This window comes from Ochotona princeps, chromosome 30 (genome assembly GCF_030435755.1).
Source record: "Ochotona princeps isolate mOchPri1 chromosome 30, mOchPri1.hap1, whole genome shotgun sequence".
Classification (NCBI taxonomy): domain Eukaryota; kingdom Metazoa; phylum Chordata; class Mammalia; order Lagomorpha; family Ochotonidae; genus Ochotona; species Ochotona princeps.
The window spans coordinates 11,865,299-11,882,307 of record NC_080861.1 but is presented as its reverse complement, the minus strand read 5'-3'; the positions used below and the strand labels follow the sequence as shown (position 1 = coordinate 11,882,307).

At 46.1% G+C, this 17,009-nt stretch overlaps 1 protein-coding gene across 4 annotated transcripts in view; it reads right to left on the bottom strand.

Annotated features, from left to right (window-relative positions):
* RARB (retinoic acid receptor beta) overlaps positions 1 to 17,009 on the bottom strand; it is a 350,041-nt gene that overhangs the window by 118,103 nt on the left and 214,929 nt on the right. For 3 of the 4 annotated variants that reach the window (XM_012927894.3, XM_058657247.1, XM_004588285.2), the window contains exon 2: positions 2,386 to 2,534. The exons of the other annotated variant lie outside the window; for it this stretch is intronic. In XM_012927894.3, the coding sequence (XP_012783348.1) occupies positions 2,386 to 2,534 (149 nt within the window). The remainder of the gene's footprint in view (positions 1 to 2,385; positions 2,535 to 17,009) is intronic. 4 annotated transcript variants of the gene reach the window in all.

Below are 17,009 nucleotides of genomic sequence, written 5' to 3'. Positions count from 1 at the left end.
ACAGTTTGCACTGTCCAGATTGGAAAACAGCTTAATGCGTAGGTCCTAGTATCAGCCAGGAGAGCAGGCACACCGGGTAGCTTCTCCCGCCAGGACATGGCGGAAGCTGGTTTGCTGAGTGATAACATATCCAGATTTCTACAGAAGAGATGACTGAGAGTTCTCTTTAGCAATGAAAGTCTCATTTCATGACTCTCAAGGAGCATTAGAAAATGACATATTTACATATTGCACATCAAATGGAGTAGATGGACTGGCTTTCTGATGAAACCTTCTCAAATTTCAGGATCTATTTAACGAGGTTCAACTAAGGGTTACCGATAATAATGAAGTACTTTCATGCACAAGGGTTTCACTTTTAACTAGCTGTCAACTGGCTGCTCATCACCCTTTTTGACCAACTTCTTAGAGACTTCTGGAAAAGATATTCCCCAAAAATAACCAACACAGTCCCAGAATCACAGAGATGTTCCTAAGTAGGTCTTAACCTGGAAAAACAACATACACATTTACTGAAACGCTTTGAAAACAAGTGAGAGCCCACATCATTCCTGGGAGCACTGAGTGACATGTTAGCACCCACTGATATGCCAGACTACATGGAAGGCGCTTTGCAGAAAAGCTACAGCCCCTGCCCACTTTGTGTGCACAGGCCATCAGACATGAGGACTGAATTTAACCAGGACTCCCATGTCCTGAGGACTTTCAAGCTCCTCCCACAAAGGTGCTAAGTTAGGTTCTCTGTGGCTGAGTCCAGATTCAGCTTAGGGCCTGACATGGACAACAGAGCATGGGCCAAGGGACAGTGGGCTGCTTCCCAGACTAGATCTTGTGGGCTTCTGTTCTATTCTGGAGTCCTGTCTCTTTGAATAAGCCAGGGCAAATGTGGTGGGCAGGAGAGCCCACGTGGAGGCCTGAGGCTCCTGGCCAACAACGTTCTGCTATCCAGAGCAGCTGAGTCAAGGGGCTGCCCTAGAGTGGCTGAGAGATAATGCGAGCATGGCTAGGACCAGATGATTCAGGCAGACACACTGAATCAGAAGCCGACCAGGGAGGCACAGCGTTGGGGTGGGCACCATGGCATAGTAGCTGCTGCTTGCAGCGCCAGTTCCAGTCCTGGCTGTTCTGCAAATGCACCAGGCACATACGGCCCAAGGACTTGGACCCCTGCCACCCACATGGGAGATGTGATGGAGTTCTTAGCTCTTGCACTTGACCTGGGTCAGCCCCGGCTCTTGTGGCCACGTGGAGAGTGAAGCAGCAGATGGAAGATCTCTCTCCCCTTCTCTCTGTCCCTCTGCCTTCCAAAAAAAAGTAAACCAATCTTTTTGGAAGTTTATTTTGGTGCAAAATACAATGGAAATCATGGGTTTTGTTTTTTTTTCTGGATACATATCAAATACATTTCCCTGAACTTTCTGAAGCCCCTCTCTCACGATACTGCCCCCAATACAGTGAAGAGCACTTATGAAAACCAAATGCAAAACAGCCTGGAGTCCTTGCAAGGCTGCTGCCTCCTGTTAGCAACCACAAGTGAATCAGGCAGTCTAGATTACAAACAACAGCACCAAGCAAACCAGCCAGAGAGAACTTCAAGAAGCTGTGTATCTAGGGCAGTCCCAGCTCAAGACAGCCATGGCTCCTTTGAGAAATTTTTTATGGATGAGTTGAAAATCTGCCTATGAAGTCATTCTTTGTCTCTTTTCTCCGTTGAAAAACCTCAGAAGCTCTTACACTCAATTAAGCCTGCTGGACTTGATAACAATTGTCTCTCTTGATTCAGGGCAGCCATTTACTCAGTGACACATGTTCAGCCCCCAGAGCTCTCAGGGCAGGCATTTTCAGTCCAACTCCCCTAAATTTATGACCTGCATACAGTAGCAAGTCCTTGCAGGCTGAAAATCACACTGTAATCCAAAGGCCACAGGCTGAACAAACAGGCAGAAGATAAATCCCAATTTCAACCTTGGGTTCCCTGCAAGTTGATTCAGGGCACTGTCAGATTTAAAAATATAAAATAAAATCACAAAGACACCCTATGGCAAAGCGTAGTAATGAGTAGGATTACACTTTTCAGGACTCCTTTCTGAGTCTTCTTATCTCAACAGCATTGAGCGTGGGAAGATTCTGCTGGCCCAACTTCATGGGTGGAAGTTTTTGAGTTTTCCACATAGGGGGTCTTAATGAAGCAAGGAAAACCATCCTCCAAGACAACCAAAGCCACCAACCACTGCTGGGAGGTGACATCACAAAAGTCAAAATAGTCCCTCTGTGGACAACAATGAGGGGTTGACCTCACAGCAGGTGCACTCAAGAGCGTGTATACACACACACACACACACACACACACGGCGCACACAGAGGTACTCAGGCACTGGTACTCACCTTACACCCCTCACAGGCGCTGACCCCATAGTGGTACCCTGATGATTTGTCCTGGCAGACGAAGCAGGGCTTGTACACGCGAGGGGGAGGAAGCGGAGACGGGGGGCTTGGGACCAGTTCCTCAGAGCTGGTGCTCTGGGTTTCGATGGCTATGAAGGAGAAAAAAAAAAAAAAGATAAAGTTCATGCCTTTTGTGGTCGGTGAGCATTCCTAGGGCACTGGGAACGCCGGCAGGCAGCACTGCAGGCAGATGCTGTTGTCGGCCCGGCAGTGGTCCCCTACACCCTACAATTCACACGGTGTTCACGGGGGTCTGCCTGCCTCAGCTTCACCAGAGCAGCATAACAGCACTGACTGTGACCACCGTCCCCCCACCCTCAGCCCCAGGAGGAACAGAGACTCTAAGGAAGATAGTGACCCAAGCCCAAAAGACACAGAGCCAAGGCTCTGCTCATATCAAGTGAGGTCACAGCTCAAGTGCTTGCACTGCCGCTGCCTCCCCTGACTTCAAGAGACCTGTGCAAGTAGCTCACTTCACCAAAAGTCACTTTCCTTAGGAAACAAATGAAGACAATGGCCAGAGGAGTCATTCATCAAATATGTAGTAAGGGCCTTTAAAGCGTAGCCATAACGGACCTCCATTAATAACAACACTGGGAAGACCTTTGCTACTCGAAGGCTGGTCCCTGGACTGGCAGCAACATCACCCTAGAGCCCGTTAGAGCACACGCTATTATGCTCACACCCCGGGCCACAGTGTACAATTGTTTGAGAAACAGGAGGTTACATGAAAGGATGGCATGGAGTGGTGCAGCTCACATGGAAGGCACACTGCCCTTCATTTTAGTTTTAAAATGTTTGATTCCCCTTTTCATGATGTAATCAGTGCAAGGGTACAGAAAATTCACAAGCCTTCTCTTATCCTTATTCTCTAAGGTGATATTCAAAATCAAAGCAGGACCTGGCCCTACTTCTGTCACAGACAAGATATATGTACATATGTGTATGACGAAAATGTAGACAAGGATGATGGAAAACGGTCAATGTTCTAGAATCTTCCATTCTCCAAATTACTTTACAAAACAGAGTATATTTCCAATAGTCATAAATGTTTACTTGTTAACCACTTATTATTACCTAGGTTACATATTTTTAGAAGACTCATTTATTTGAAAAGCAGAGTGGCAGAGAGGGAAGAATCAGAGAAAGATCTTCCATCTAGTGATTCACTCCCTAAAAGGCCACAATTAGCTGAAGCCGAGTCAAGCCAAAGCCGGGAGTAAGGAACTCCACCCAGGCTTCCCACATGGTGGCAAGCATTTCACTAATCCTCTGATGCTTTCCCAGGCACATCAGCAGGGAACTGGATTGGAAGCAGAGCAGTTGGCACTCATAGGGGCAACACAGGCAGTGGCTTAATCTACCATGCCAGAATGTCGGTCCCGGCCTTACCGTCATACTTTCCAAAAAATGTTAATTACTATCTGAATAAAGTGTATTTACACATAATTTTATATTCCACATGCTCCCCTCCCCCTAACATACTCTGAATAGAAAGTTCCAGCATTAACACCCTTGGTTCCAGAACAAGAGGCTCAGAGACACAGAGAGTAATCAATGATTCTTCAATGAACGTTTGTTTTCCTTTTTCTCTCTCATCTCTAGCACCAAGTGCCCCCTTGAAGCAGGTGAGTGATAAAATTACAAATCAAATAGCTCTCTTATACTCATTTGCTTCCTTTAAAAAGTAATTAATTAGGTCCTTGGAAGAGAAGCAACTCTAATTACAGTATTTTCATAATTCAGAGGAATCTTGGAGTGAATTCATTAGAGTACTACAGATGCTAGTAGATAAATCTGTTACAGTGTTCTGTGGTTAGAGCCAAGGTATTCAGAATGAAGACATCAATCTTGGAGTGTGTTTCTTCTGGCAAATAGGAAAGCCTTGCTTTGGCTTCTTGCATGGTGACGGCCAGCATCCTGCCCAAGGACTGGCATCAAAGTGTCACTAATCTGGTCAGGACTTAAGCTTTTAGCACAAAGACACTTCTATCACTGAGCTGATTTGCTCCAAGGAGAGCAAGGGAGTAGTAGCAGCAACATCACGAAACAATGTTGCATTCTTTGTCAAAATCTCACAAGTGTGTGTGCCTGCATGGGTGTGTGTGCACGCACACACACACGCTATCGTTCATAGTTTTATCACTCAGAGAATTTCACTGTAAACATCTTGGCATGGCTCCTTTCTATGCACAGGAATGTTTTTCCATTGTTTGTTTTCTAAGGTGGAACTAAGTTGAGATTGCTTGAGACGCTCTATAGCTTGTGATGTTATGAATTTACTTCCTTGTTATGAATTTACTTCCTTGTCAATAAACACTTTTCTTGCAAAACATTCCACCGTGATGAGCATCTTTGTAGCTAACCTGCCTAGGTTTCAGTCTCCTTGGGGAAACTTCTCAGAAGTGGAATTATTAGTTCAAAGGGGATGTTGCTTGCAAGATTTATTTTAGCTTTTAACCCATGATGATAAACCGACTCTTTTAGCAAGGCTTGTCAATTCACAGACCCCACATCAGCATAAGTGAGCCCTGTCCTTCAGGCCTCCTAAATCTATTGGTGCAATTTGTGTGTTTCTACTTTCACATTTTTGTGTCTCACCAAGTGCCATCAACCACCATCAACCACCATCGAGAGCAGAGCTGTCACCGGCAGGTACCCTGTGAGTTGTGTCTTTCAGGGAAGCACGTTGGGAGGGTGGAGTTTTAAGCTACTGAGTAGAACAGCTAATCAGACTTGTCTAGGAAAAGTCGTAAATAGAATTCTCCCGAGTCTGAATTTGGCTGCATTTCGAAAGTGGGTGGTCATTTCCATAAATATGTCACTTCAAACATTGGCACTGAAGGGAGCTCAGCTTGTCACCCTCCACACAGAAGAAACACCAAGGTACCTCTTGAAGACCTAAGCCACTTGGAGCAAAGCCCATGTGAAACAACAGAGGCCTACTGGATGTCAAAAATCTCCAACTCTCTGACAAAGGTTGGGAAACATCTTTTTCTGTGGATGAGTCCTTTGTAACACAGACAGGAGTCAAGAAAGGTTTTCTGGCTTCAGGCAACCACATCAAGCCCACCAGAGTTACAACCAGAGTCTAGCATCAGTACAAAAGATCTCTACAGCCTCTATTTGGGCAAGAGCAAAAATATATGGTAGCAAATTCATTAGAGCTTTTTTTTGTTTTGTTTTTCCTTTTCTGGGAAAGAGACAGAGAGACCAAATGGCTGGGGCTATGGGAGACCAAGTCATGAGCCTAGAATTCCAGCCAGGTAACCCATGTGGGTACAGGGACCCTAAAGACTTGAACCATCATGCATTACTTTCTTGGGCACATAACAGGAAGCTGGAACAGAAGTGGAACAGCTGGGACACAAGCCATTATTCAAATGGGATGCCAGCATCACAGGCAGCCGCTGTGCCACAAGGCTGGCCCCTCTCCTCTTCCCAACAGAGACAGTGGGAAACAAGGGTGGGAGACAGCTCAGTAAGGCGCCCCTCCCACAGGGTCTTTTTGGTATTTAAGGTAGAAACAGAAGTGGACCATTGATTGATTCACTATCATCCTGCACAAATCAATAATCTATTAGTCCTTTTAAATGACAGCGAGATTCATCAAATGCCCTGGAGAGGCTTCAAATATTTTGTTCTTTACTCCAGATAAGCAGAATCAGCTTATGAAACGATAAAAATTTTTGCCTGAAAACTCTGCCGGCTCAGCAGACAATGTGTTCCATATTAGCTCATTCAGCGATCTCAAGCAAGCCAAAAAACCCCCAGTTCAGAGACTTGTCCAGAGGGGGCAAAAGCAGCCTGTCTCATTCTATACAACCGTGGCGCTGCAGCCAATCCCGACGTGAGTTCAGTATGGGGACGCAGGCTCTAAGCAATCATTCAGAACTGCTTTTTGTCTCCTTTCTGCATTTCCTTGCTCTGTTAGAGACTTAAGTCTGTGCGGTTTGTTGACCGTGACCCTGACAAGCCTATGCCTCCTCTGATAACAGCATTCGAAGTGCTGAGCAGATGGGCTGCCCTGCTTAGTCAGGGCGTGAAGAGTCAGGAACTTCTGCTACCTGCGTGAGATGGATGCTTGGCTCCGTGGGTTCCTGCCCTGAGCACAGTCAGCACCAGAGATGCTGAAATGGCTTCTCCGGTCTGTGTGTATACATGGCCATGCACATGCGCACGCGCACACACACATTCACTCAATGGGCAGGAAGCCATACAGAAAACAAGCCACCAAGCTGCACCTTCACAAGCCTGCACGCTGATCACTGTCACCAAGGAAGACAAAGACACTCCCACCTCTGCCCACCCCCCTTGCCTGCCACTCTGCACAGTTAGTCATGGGACTTGTTTTTAAATCCTTGCTCTGTCAAAGGCGGTCCAGTCCAGCAGCACAAAGCTTATGAGTAGGGAGGGAGGCGTCTGCTCTGAACTCAGGATTTTCAGGACCAGCACAGCGGCAGTGGCATAGTATAATGAGCCTCAGCTTGTGGTGCCTATGTGCCATAGGGTCACTGGTTCTAGTCCCGGCTGCTCCACTTCCAATCCAGCTCCCAGTTTATGGCCTGGGAAACCAGCAGAGGATGCAGTAAAATCTTGGGACTCTGCGTGTGCATAGGAGACCTGGATAAACTCTTGGCTCCTGGCTTCAGAGCTCTGCTCTGACCATTGCAGCCATTTGGGGAGTGAACTAGCAGCTGGAAGATCTCTCTTTCTCTCTGTAAAATTTGCCTTTCAAATAAAAATAAAGTAGATCTTTAAAATCATTGTTTCCAGACTCCCTTGGGTACAGGACCATTTCTGACTTTCTTATGAACCCTGCTTCTACACCTGACTTGAAAAAAATTCTAGAGAATTGAATTTCTAAAATCAATGGAACTAAGGAAAAACAAAGAGTACACAAGCTCTTTAAAAAAACAGATATCACAGACATAAACTTATAAACTTACTGTGTCCAACTGCTGTTGAATTTCTGAACACATGCTCTCCTTGCCTACAGCCAGCACTGAGAAGCTATGTTCAAATTCACCGGGTGTTTGCGCACAAAAGAAAAATAAAGCGGCCGCAAAATCTCCCCAGATGGGAATGATACACACACACACACACACACACACACACACACCCCAGAGCTCTCCTCAACACAAACACTACCACAACTCCGGAGGCGAAACGTTGTTGGGGGGGTGGGGAACTTATTGGGCCCCAAAATAAAAGCCAAAAAGAAAGGAAAAAGTTACCACTGTTGCCTGGGAAGAGGCGGCCCGGGCACTCACAAACTCAGCTCACCTGAGAAAACACCCTAGAAATGTCTCTGTTGTTACAACACACCTGAGTGTCACTTAAACACACAGAACGGTTCCAACAATAGCTCCCTTCACAATTCCTCAGATGCTTGGCATTTTTCTAAAGGTTAGATTAAGTCCCAGATAACGTTTTTAAGAATGCTCAGTATATTTTCTTTCTTTTTTACTCTTTGTGAGAGCTAATTTACGGCTGGCTAACCCGTGTTGACAGATTTCAGGATTTTGTGTTGCACCTGATTAGAGGCAGGCATTACGACAGTCCTGCCTTCTTACTGGAACCTTCCATGATTAAGACAGTATTTTATACAGCACTCTGGGCAACTGAACCTTAAAAAAGAAAAGAAATTGTAAAGCGAAAGGCATTTCCTGCATAGCCCCAGGGGGATTTTGAGTCCAGGGTTTCCAGGGTCCTATTGGGCAGCAGTAATTTCAGCTAATTAAAGGAGAATTGCAAAGTGTTGCATTTGGTCAAAACATTCGCTTGGGCTTCTCGTTCCTTGGCACCAGAGAGCAGGTCTGGATCCCTCCCCTCTTCCTGTTTTCCGTGGGTTCATGGCAGAACTGCAAAGCCCGTGGCTCACATACATTAGGGAAAAAGTCAAAGGAAACGCTAAAGTTCAACCAAAGTACAAGTAATTAGAACCAGATTTTTCGCGGCTCGCTGCGCGCATGCGTGCGTACATGCACGTGTAGGCATTTTATTAAAGTGTAATTTACACGCCTCCCACGTTTGAGTGGCAGGACGGGAGGTGGAAGGGGCGGGGAGCTCGGGATTGCGGCCTCTTCCCGAGAGGGAGGTCTGTTTTGAAACCGCTTTCAGTAGCTGCCTGTTTCCACTTCCGTGGGGTTTGCCAGTCTGGGAATCGCATTCTGAAATTAGGTAATTGCTGAACAGGAAAAGCTCTGTCTTGCCATCATTTTCCCTCACCTTACTGCTGGCTTTATTTTTATGAAGCAGCTCCAAGATGAGTCTGGGTTTGGGGGCAGGAGAGGCAGCGGACAGAGAGGAGTCAAAGAAAACATCGTGTTGGAGCTCTGACAGTCCTGACTCAGTAACCTGCCCATGACCCTGACAGAGTGTGTGTTTGCCCGGGTCACCAGAGATCCTGGCCGAGGGATGGAGCGGGTTATGAGAATCCCTGCTATTCCCTGCTATTCTGACCACACAGGCAACAGGTGCTGAACACAGTCGGGGGAGGAGGGGAGCGGCCCTGAGAAGACTGATTTTTGAATGCTGACCCAGGACAGGCAGCCGCCTGGGCACGGTTTGGGAACCTATAGAAATGCAGACACAGAATGGACACACTAACCAATCCCCCTAGGCACGTGTTAAGAGACACCCTGAGGAACCAGTGTCTTGGCCACCCCCTCACAATCTCAAACATTTTTGCTGAGTCAATCTGCCTGGGAACTTCCTCAGCTTCCCCTTGCAAGCGTTCTTGGTAAACACTCCAACTCTTTAAGTACTTAATACGCTAGGATCTTTAGACTGTGTGTGCCAGGGCTCACCTGAAACCACTCTGGGTTTTTTTCCCATGCACTGTGGCTTTTAGCTGGCAGTAGATTCCAGCGAGCACCAGAAGAACCTGACCTTAGAATGACTATTTACCCAGCACTTACCACTCTGCTTGGGCCCCTGCTAAGTGCTGTTAACTCCATTCCGTCTCCCCAAAACCCTGGGAAGGAGAGGGAGCTGCCACTCAATTAGGGGATTTAAAAACACAATGTTTTCAACCACCACCAATGAGATTGAAATGACTTGATATCTACAACTATGATTTCAGTAAAAAACCACCAGCTCTTTTTTTTTTTCCCCCAAAGACTTATTTATTGGAAAGGCTCTTCAAGTCTGCTGACTCATGCCCCAAAGACAACAGCCAGGTCTGGGCCGGGCGGAAGTTCTCCCACCATGTGTGGCAAGAACCTGAATTCTTGGGCCACTATCTGAAGCCTTCCCAGGTTAAGCAAGAAGCCCAGTTAAGCTAGAAACCCCGTGGCCAGGACTCAGCTGTCTGACCTGCGTTCATGTGGGATGCTGGTGTGGCAAGCAGTGGCTTAGTCGCCACACCACACAACGCCCCCTGCCCCGCCATACTTTGTGGCTTCTCATTTTCCATCTCATGTATGGTGCCTGGTTTTCCAGTGGTCAGGCCCACTTACACAACCAGGAGGATTGCACACCTATGTGACTCTGTGGTTCTACTTTGATTCAAGATACAGATCCACTCAACCAGCCAGTTTGGGCCTTGTAAAGAGGCGCCAGACCTGCTCAAGAGGCTATGTTACAGCCGCACCTCTCTGGGCTCCAGCCAGCATGCACCGCTACTCCGGAGGCCGACTTTCATCAAGGGAAGTGCTGTCATATTTTCATAAGGGACCCTGACACATGCAGCACCCACATTTCATTTTTATAATGGTTGTTCTTGCTTCAAGGAACATATTCAAAAATTATCTCATAGTTGTTTTCTGTGACATTTTAAACAGACGATGCTTCTTATCATTATTTGCTAGGACATACTAAGATAGCACACGACAGGATTCCAATAAATTCTTTCTTAAAATCACTTAACACGCCGACACATCTAACTGCTTGTTAATGATCTGAACGGGGGGCATCAGAAAGGGAAGTGCATTCCGTGAGTAAATGCTGGAACAGTTATCAGGAGTCAAGTGCAGAGGAAGTTAATTGCATTGCAATATTAAGACCCCCATGAAGAGTTAATCTCAACAGCAAATGATTCCATTGCTCATTGGACTTCCAAGCAGGACTGCTTGCCACTAACCAATGGCATTCTTTCATACCTATTCAGGCTGCCTGCATGCAAAGTGGATTAAGACATCAGGGTTAGGATGGATATCATTTCAGACAAACACTTTTTACTTGTGTGCTTATCTGAAAACCAGGTTAATAACGGCTTTGCAGAAAAGTAATGGGAAGATGTTTTACATCTCCTAAGACGACAGGAAGGAGCCGATGCTGTGGTCTAACACATTAAGCCACCACGTACAATGCACACATGGGATGCCAGTTCAAGTCCAGCTGCTCTGCTTCTGATCCAGCTTCCTGCCAATGCACCTGGGAAAGCAGTGAGGCACAAACCAACTGCTTGGACCCCTAAACCCACGTGGGAGACCCAGAAGAAGCTCCTGGATTCTGGCTTCAGCCTGGCTTCCCACCCCAACTATTGCAGCCATTTGGGGAGCAAACCAGCAAATGGGAGAATCTCTTAACTCTGCCTTTCAAGTAAATATAAAAATAAATAAATAAATAAAATTTTAACCATTTTAAAATGGTTCCTATTGTCAGATGCACCTCAAGTTGAATCCTCCTCTGCCACTTACTAATTTAACATCCACAGAATTTCTGTTATGTCTGTGAGCTCGGGTATTTCCCTCTTGTAAATGTAGAATGTCCCCAAAGCCCTGTTAGCAAACGGAGATATGCAACATCTGGACCTTGCCTGGTATGCACCAAGTGCTCTATGAATAGTGCCCAGTTCCTACCTTCCTCCAATCTTGCCCTCTACCCTCAAACATAGTTCCCTTCCACCGTTCTGAATTGAGCTCAGAGGTTCTTAGCTAATGCTGACTTTTTTTTCCCCAACTTGAGATGATTTTTATAATAACTGGAGTCATCTAGGATTCTTATCATTGAGGGTTGTTGCTACAGGACACTGTAGAACATCTCACAGTGTGCTGGGTCACTCCCACCTTGCTGAAGAATAACCTGGTCCAACTTACATACAGTGCTCTGGCTGAAAAACCCTGGGCCAGGGCAAGGATGGTGCTCATGAGGGGATGCCCTGAGCAAATAGCAGCGACTACACACACAGCCTTAGCGCAGCAGGACTGTCCAGTCCAGGAAGGCAGAAGGGAGGGCCTCCATTCCAGGCCTGCCTCATGCAGGAGCTGCTGTTGTCTGCTCTGCAAAGCGGAGATGACAGCACACTTTCTGCACTTCAGCGCCAGTGCTTTGTCAACTGGAAAAAGTACAAAGTAGTAAATCCGTGCCTAAGGCTTTATGATTATGCTGTCTTGGGGAAAGTGCATTTCTCAGTATGCTTTGGGGCTGGCTGTACCAATGCCCCAGTTCCTAATATAAAACGGCAACATATTAGCATGAAAGCCACACACATCCTTCTGTAAACTTTAGTGTTCTTCAGATTGCTTAGAATATGTAAAGGCAATGTGTATGCAAGTAGATACGGCTTAGGAAAAATAGCAAAAAGCTGTTCAATTGCTTTTTTCAAGTAGAGTTGCAGTTTTTTTTTTTTGAGGATTCCCAATCCAAGGATGGTTGAATCATTCCATGTGAAACATGCAGATATTAAGGGTCAACTGAATTATCACCACAGGAAATACATATACATCTCAAAAGTCTTATCAAACTACAACCTTACAATAATACCAAGAGCTTCCATTTACAAAGCCAGTATTATACACCACTGACCCCTCTCCAATTCTGTACTAATCATTTTACAGCTACCTGTATTAATTCACTGGATCCCCTTACTGATGCTATCAAATGTCTAGCTTTAATATTTCTTTTTTTTTTAAAGGGCCACAAATCAGACGCACAAAGCATACAGGTAACTTGCTCATATAGTGGGAGAATGTTGAGGTGCATTTAAAGTCAAATGATCCTAGAGCTAAGATCTTACTCAGGTGTTGAGTGAACACTGACCCTGGCGGCAGTTTTTACAGAGTATGGCTAAGTGAGACAGATGGACAGACACACTTGCACACAGAGCTGTGCCAGCATAAAGACATGAAGCACAACTAGAAAATGGAGAAGAAAGCAGCAAAGAAGACATAAATCATGCCCTTTTGTCTTTCCAGACAGAGCAATAAAGTAGGAAAGTCCCCTAGAAGGCAGCACAGGAATTACGAGGCAAATATACAACCAGTGCCCCCTCGCCCCTCCTCCCTGTCAGGCCAGCAGCCCCTGGCAGGGAGAGTGGCGGTAGGGGAACCACAGTTCCAAAGGCCTTTGGCGCTGGCCCAGGGGGGTGTGGCTGAGCACTGGGAGGAGCTGCACAACTTCTGGCCTTTCTCTAGAGGTGGGGACAGGGACTGGGGACTCCTGAGCTTGCCACCCCTCAACTGGCTCTGGCCCTGTCTCTTGCCTAAAGACCAGATACACTCACTGAAGCAAACTACTGGGCACAAGATTGATGTCCCTGTGCAGATTTCTCAAGCTGTGCTCTAAGACGGGCTGGACTCCATCTTCCCAAGCAGACAAAGATGGGTGGAGAAGGGGCAGGACAGTGAGTAGCCTGCCCCCCAGGTGACCAATGGACAAATCCTGCTGCTGCAGGAGCCGGGCACAACAGCTCAGCCTGCAAGCGTGCACTCAGCAACACACCATCTGCATTGATGTTCCAGTGTCTGCATTGAACTGCTCAGAACCTAGAAACGCTATGACATAACTGGACAACTATTCTGTCACAACTTTCTTGATCTGAGAAACTTTTGAGATGCTTTGGTTTTAATTTCCTAATCAAATTGTTACAGCAAACTTGAAAAGATAATTTGAAGGAATTTTTTAGGGCCAACTTCTAAGTCTCAGACTTTTTTGGGGGGGGGGTGGGAGTGAGGTTAATATTTCCAAATCTTATCCATCCTTACAGATAAGCTGATGGAAGCATTGGTTAGAAGTATAAACTCTCGGGCCCAACGTGGTAGCCTAGCAGCTGAAGTCCTCACCTTGCATGCACTGGGATCCCATATGAGTGCCAGTTCTAATCCTGTGGCCCTCCTTCCCATCCAGCTCCCTGCTTGTGGCATGTGAAAGCAGTTGAGGACAGCCCAAAGCCTTGGGACCCTGCACCTGCCTGGGAGACCTGGAAGAGGCTCCAGACTCCTGGCTCAGTTCTGGATGTTGCGGCTCTTTGTGGAGTAAATCAATGATCTTCTCTATACATCTGACTTTCCAATAAAAATAAAGTAAATCTTAAAGAAAAAAAAGAAAAAGTATAAACTCTTGAGCCAGCCAGCCTTCCTGGATTCAAATCCTGACTCTGCTACCTAGCGGGGCCTAGCTTCTCTTGGCCCCAAGTTCCCCTTGTATAAAATGGCAGCACATCACTCAGAGTACGTGTGAACAAGAAGCAGTACATCACTGCACAGCACTGGTCACAGGGCCTGCTGAGCAGTCAGTGCTACCACAATGCCAGTGCTAGTGAACTGCATGCCGTTATCCTGCCTGTCTTCCCATGCCTTAGGTTCACATCTTAATGGGTTGGTCTTCACTTTCGTTTTCCCTACCAAAATCATTTTCCTCCTGAGATTCTCCACAAGCCAATGAGAGTCAGTTGTCCAGGCCCCCGGCATTCATCCCAAGTTGTACATCAGCCCGTCCGTTCTGGCCAGTGCCAGGCCATGCTGTATGTCACCTCAGGAACAGCCGTGGAAACAGTCATTTCTCCCACAGCAACCTCTCATTGGAGAGTCATCAATGGCTGCTCAAAACCCAAAGTCCCAACCCTCTGACTGGTCCAGGGAGGGCTGAGGGAGGGGACAGGAGGACAGGATGGTATGTCAATGCCCAACAGCTGATAAGCATGTATCCGAGAACCTGGCACAGCTCAGATCCTGTGATCCATTCTAGATTCCCAAGAAATGGGAAGGGCAGGTACTTGGCATCGCAGTTAAGATGCTGCATGAGTTGCTAAAGTACCTGAGGCAGAGTCCTAGCTCTACTGCTAACTTCCGTTTCCTGCCAGTGTGCTCCCCAGGAGGTAATAGTGGGGCCTCAAGTACTTGGTTTCCTACCACCCACGTGGGAGACATACACAGAGTTCCCGGCTGCTGGCTTTGGCTTGTTCCAGTACCAGCTGTTGCAGGCATTGTGGGTAATGAAACACACCTCAGAATCCCTAAACACTGTATTTCCCTGTTTCTGCCTTTCATATGAAAATAATACTAATATAATAATAATAAAGAAGTTAGAAGATACTGTTGCTTGCCCAGACAACTGAAATGAACCAGACAGCAAAAGTGGCCAAGCTACAAAAAGGCTGTGATGCCTCCCCAAGGCTGCTGTGATAAGCCACATCACTAGCACACCTGAGGCCTCCTCTGGTCAGCCTGTGGAAGTCAGGGCTTCCAGCAGCAGGATTTCAGTGTATACACTGTATGAGAAAAAAAGTGACAAGGCTGAAATCTGCATGGAAATCCTTTTATGTGATATCAAATACATGACAGCAGCTTCCAGTATGGCAGCATCTGCCAACAGCACCTATTCCACAATGGCAGATGACTTGAGGCACACTGTCACTCAAATGACCCCTTCTGTTCCCTTGTGGCAGACATGTGAAGGTCAGTAGGAAACCAAAGCCTGGAAGAGTTGGATGACTTGGCTAAGGTCAACAGCATTATGGAACAAATGGCTTGATCCAGAACTGGCCTCCTACGCTGACATCCAAGATCCAGTTATGTAACAAAGCACTCGCTTTGGCCCCTAAAACTCCTATTTTTTTTTTTTTTTAAATCTGTAGATTTTTGTCTGTTAGGATCCTAGGGGCTGGCATCTGGAGCAGCGCATTAAACCACTGTTTGTGATGCCTGAATCCCATTTAGTGGTACTAATTCATGTCCCAGCTGCTCCACTTCTGACCCAGCTCGCTGCTAATGTGCCTGCAAAGGCAGTGGAAGGTGACCCAACTGCTTGGGTCCCTGCAACCATTTCGGAAACCAGAATGCAATTCCTTGCCCCTGGCTTTGGCCTGGCCCACCCATGGCTACTGTGGCCAATTGGGGAATCAATCAGCAGCTGGAAGATCTGTTTTCTCAGGGGCTCTGCCTTTCAAATAAACTATTTAGTTAGCTAGTTAGTTAGTTAGTTAATTGGAAAAGCAGATTTACGAGAGAAGGAGAGAGAAAGTTTTTCCATCTGCTGGTTCACTCCCCAAATGGCTACAACAGCCAGAGCTGAGCTGATCTGAAGCCAGGAGCTTCTTCCAGGTCTCCCATGTGGGTGCAGGGTCCCAAGGCTTTAGTCAAGCCTCCACTGCTTACCCAGGCCGCAAGCAGGAAGCTGAATGGGAAATGGAGCAGCTGGAACATAAACTAGCATCCATATGGGATATCAGCTACACAGGTTGGAGAATTGGCTTGTTGAGCCATGGTGCCAGCCCATAAATATATCTTTTAAAAAAGAAATATTGTAGGCTTTGTGAGCCATGGAAATCCTGTCACAGTAGCTCAACTCTGCCGCTGTAATGTGAAAGCAGTCATAGACATCATGTAAATGAATAGGTGTGGCACATTCTGATAAAACTTTATTTGCAAAATCCAGCTGGGGGCCAGATTTGGCTCAGTTTGTTGATCCTCTGCTATAAGTAAAGGAAATGAAAACTATGTCGTCTTATGTGACTGCACATGTTATTACAAAATTCATGCTTTCCCTCAATTCCAGGCTAAAGCCAGGGTATGAAAGCCATATGTCACAGTGATGTGCATGTTTTAGAGACCAACACTATGGCATGTTGTAAAAGCTACATGCTTTCTTCCAAACTAACCTCATGTATACATTTTTATTAGTTATGGAGGTCAGTATGTCTGCCATAAATACACTTTAAAATTCCTTCCTACATATTCTATCTACTGGGATTATTTATCATGCCTTGTTCCCTGGCCTGGAGCCAGATAGAATATGGGAGTTTTAATACCTTAATCCATTACATGGATTTTTTAGAGCTCCATAAGACAAAATAAAATGTACTCTCATGGTCATGTATGCAATAAACCTGATACATCACTTAATATTTCATATCCTATTTTATATTTCATTTGTGACTATTTTCAGTTTTCAATATGCAAAGTGACACAATGTCACCCACCTTTGCCCATCAATTCTGTTTCGTTTTGAGAACTTCTAACAATTTAAATAAAGTAAATTTCACTGTGGACCCTGAGAGGTGCTTATTAGTGTTCTCCACCATTCTGAAGCTCTAAAAGAACTGCCCAATGACATAAGCCAGTGTAAGGCAGCGTAGTGAACCAGTCATATTTATTTTTATGAGGTATGTTACTTTGTTTTGGAAAAGAAGGCTGTATTTCCTTAGCAATCAGGACAGGAGTACTAGTCTTGCAAGCTAGCCAGCTCAATGAGCCACACCTCCCGTAATGCAACGGGTCTTGTCTTTCTCAAATTGCTTGTAAAAACCTCACTGATACAGCCACAGAGCACGCGTGTGAATGCCACCTGCCAATCACCTGCCAATTCACTTTCATTCTGAGATACAGCTGTTGGTTTAC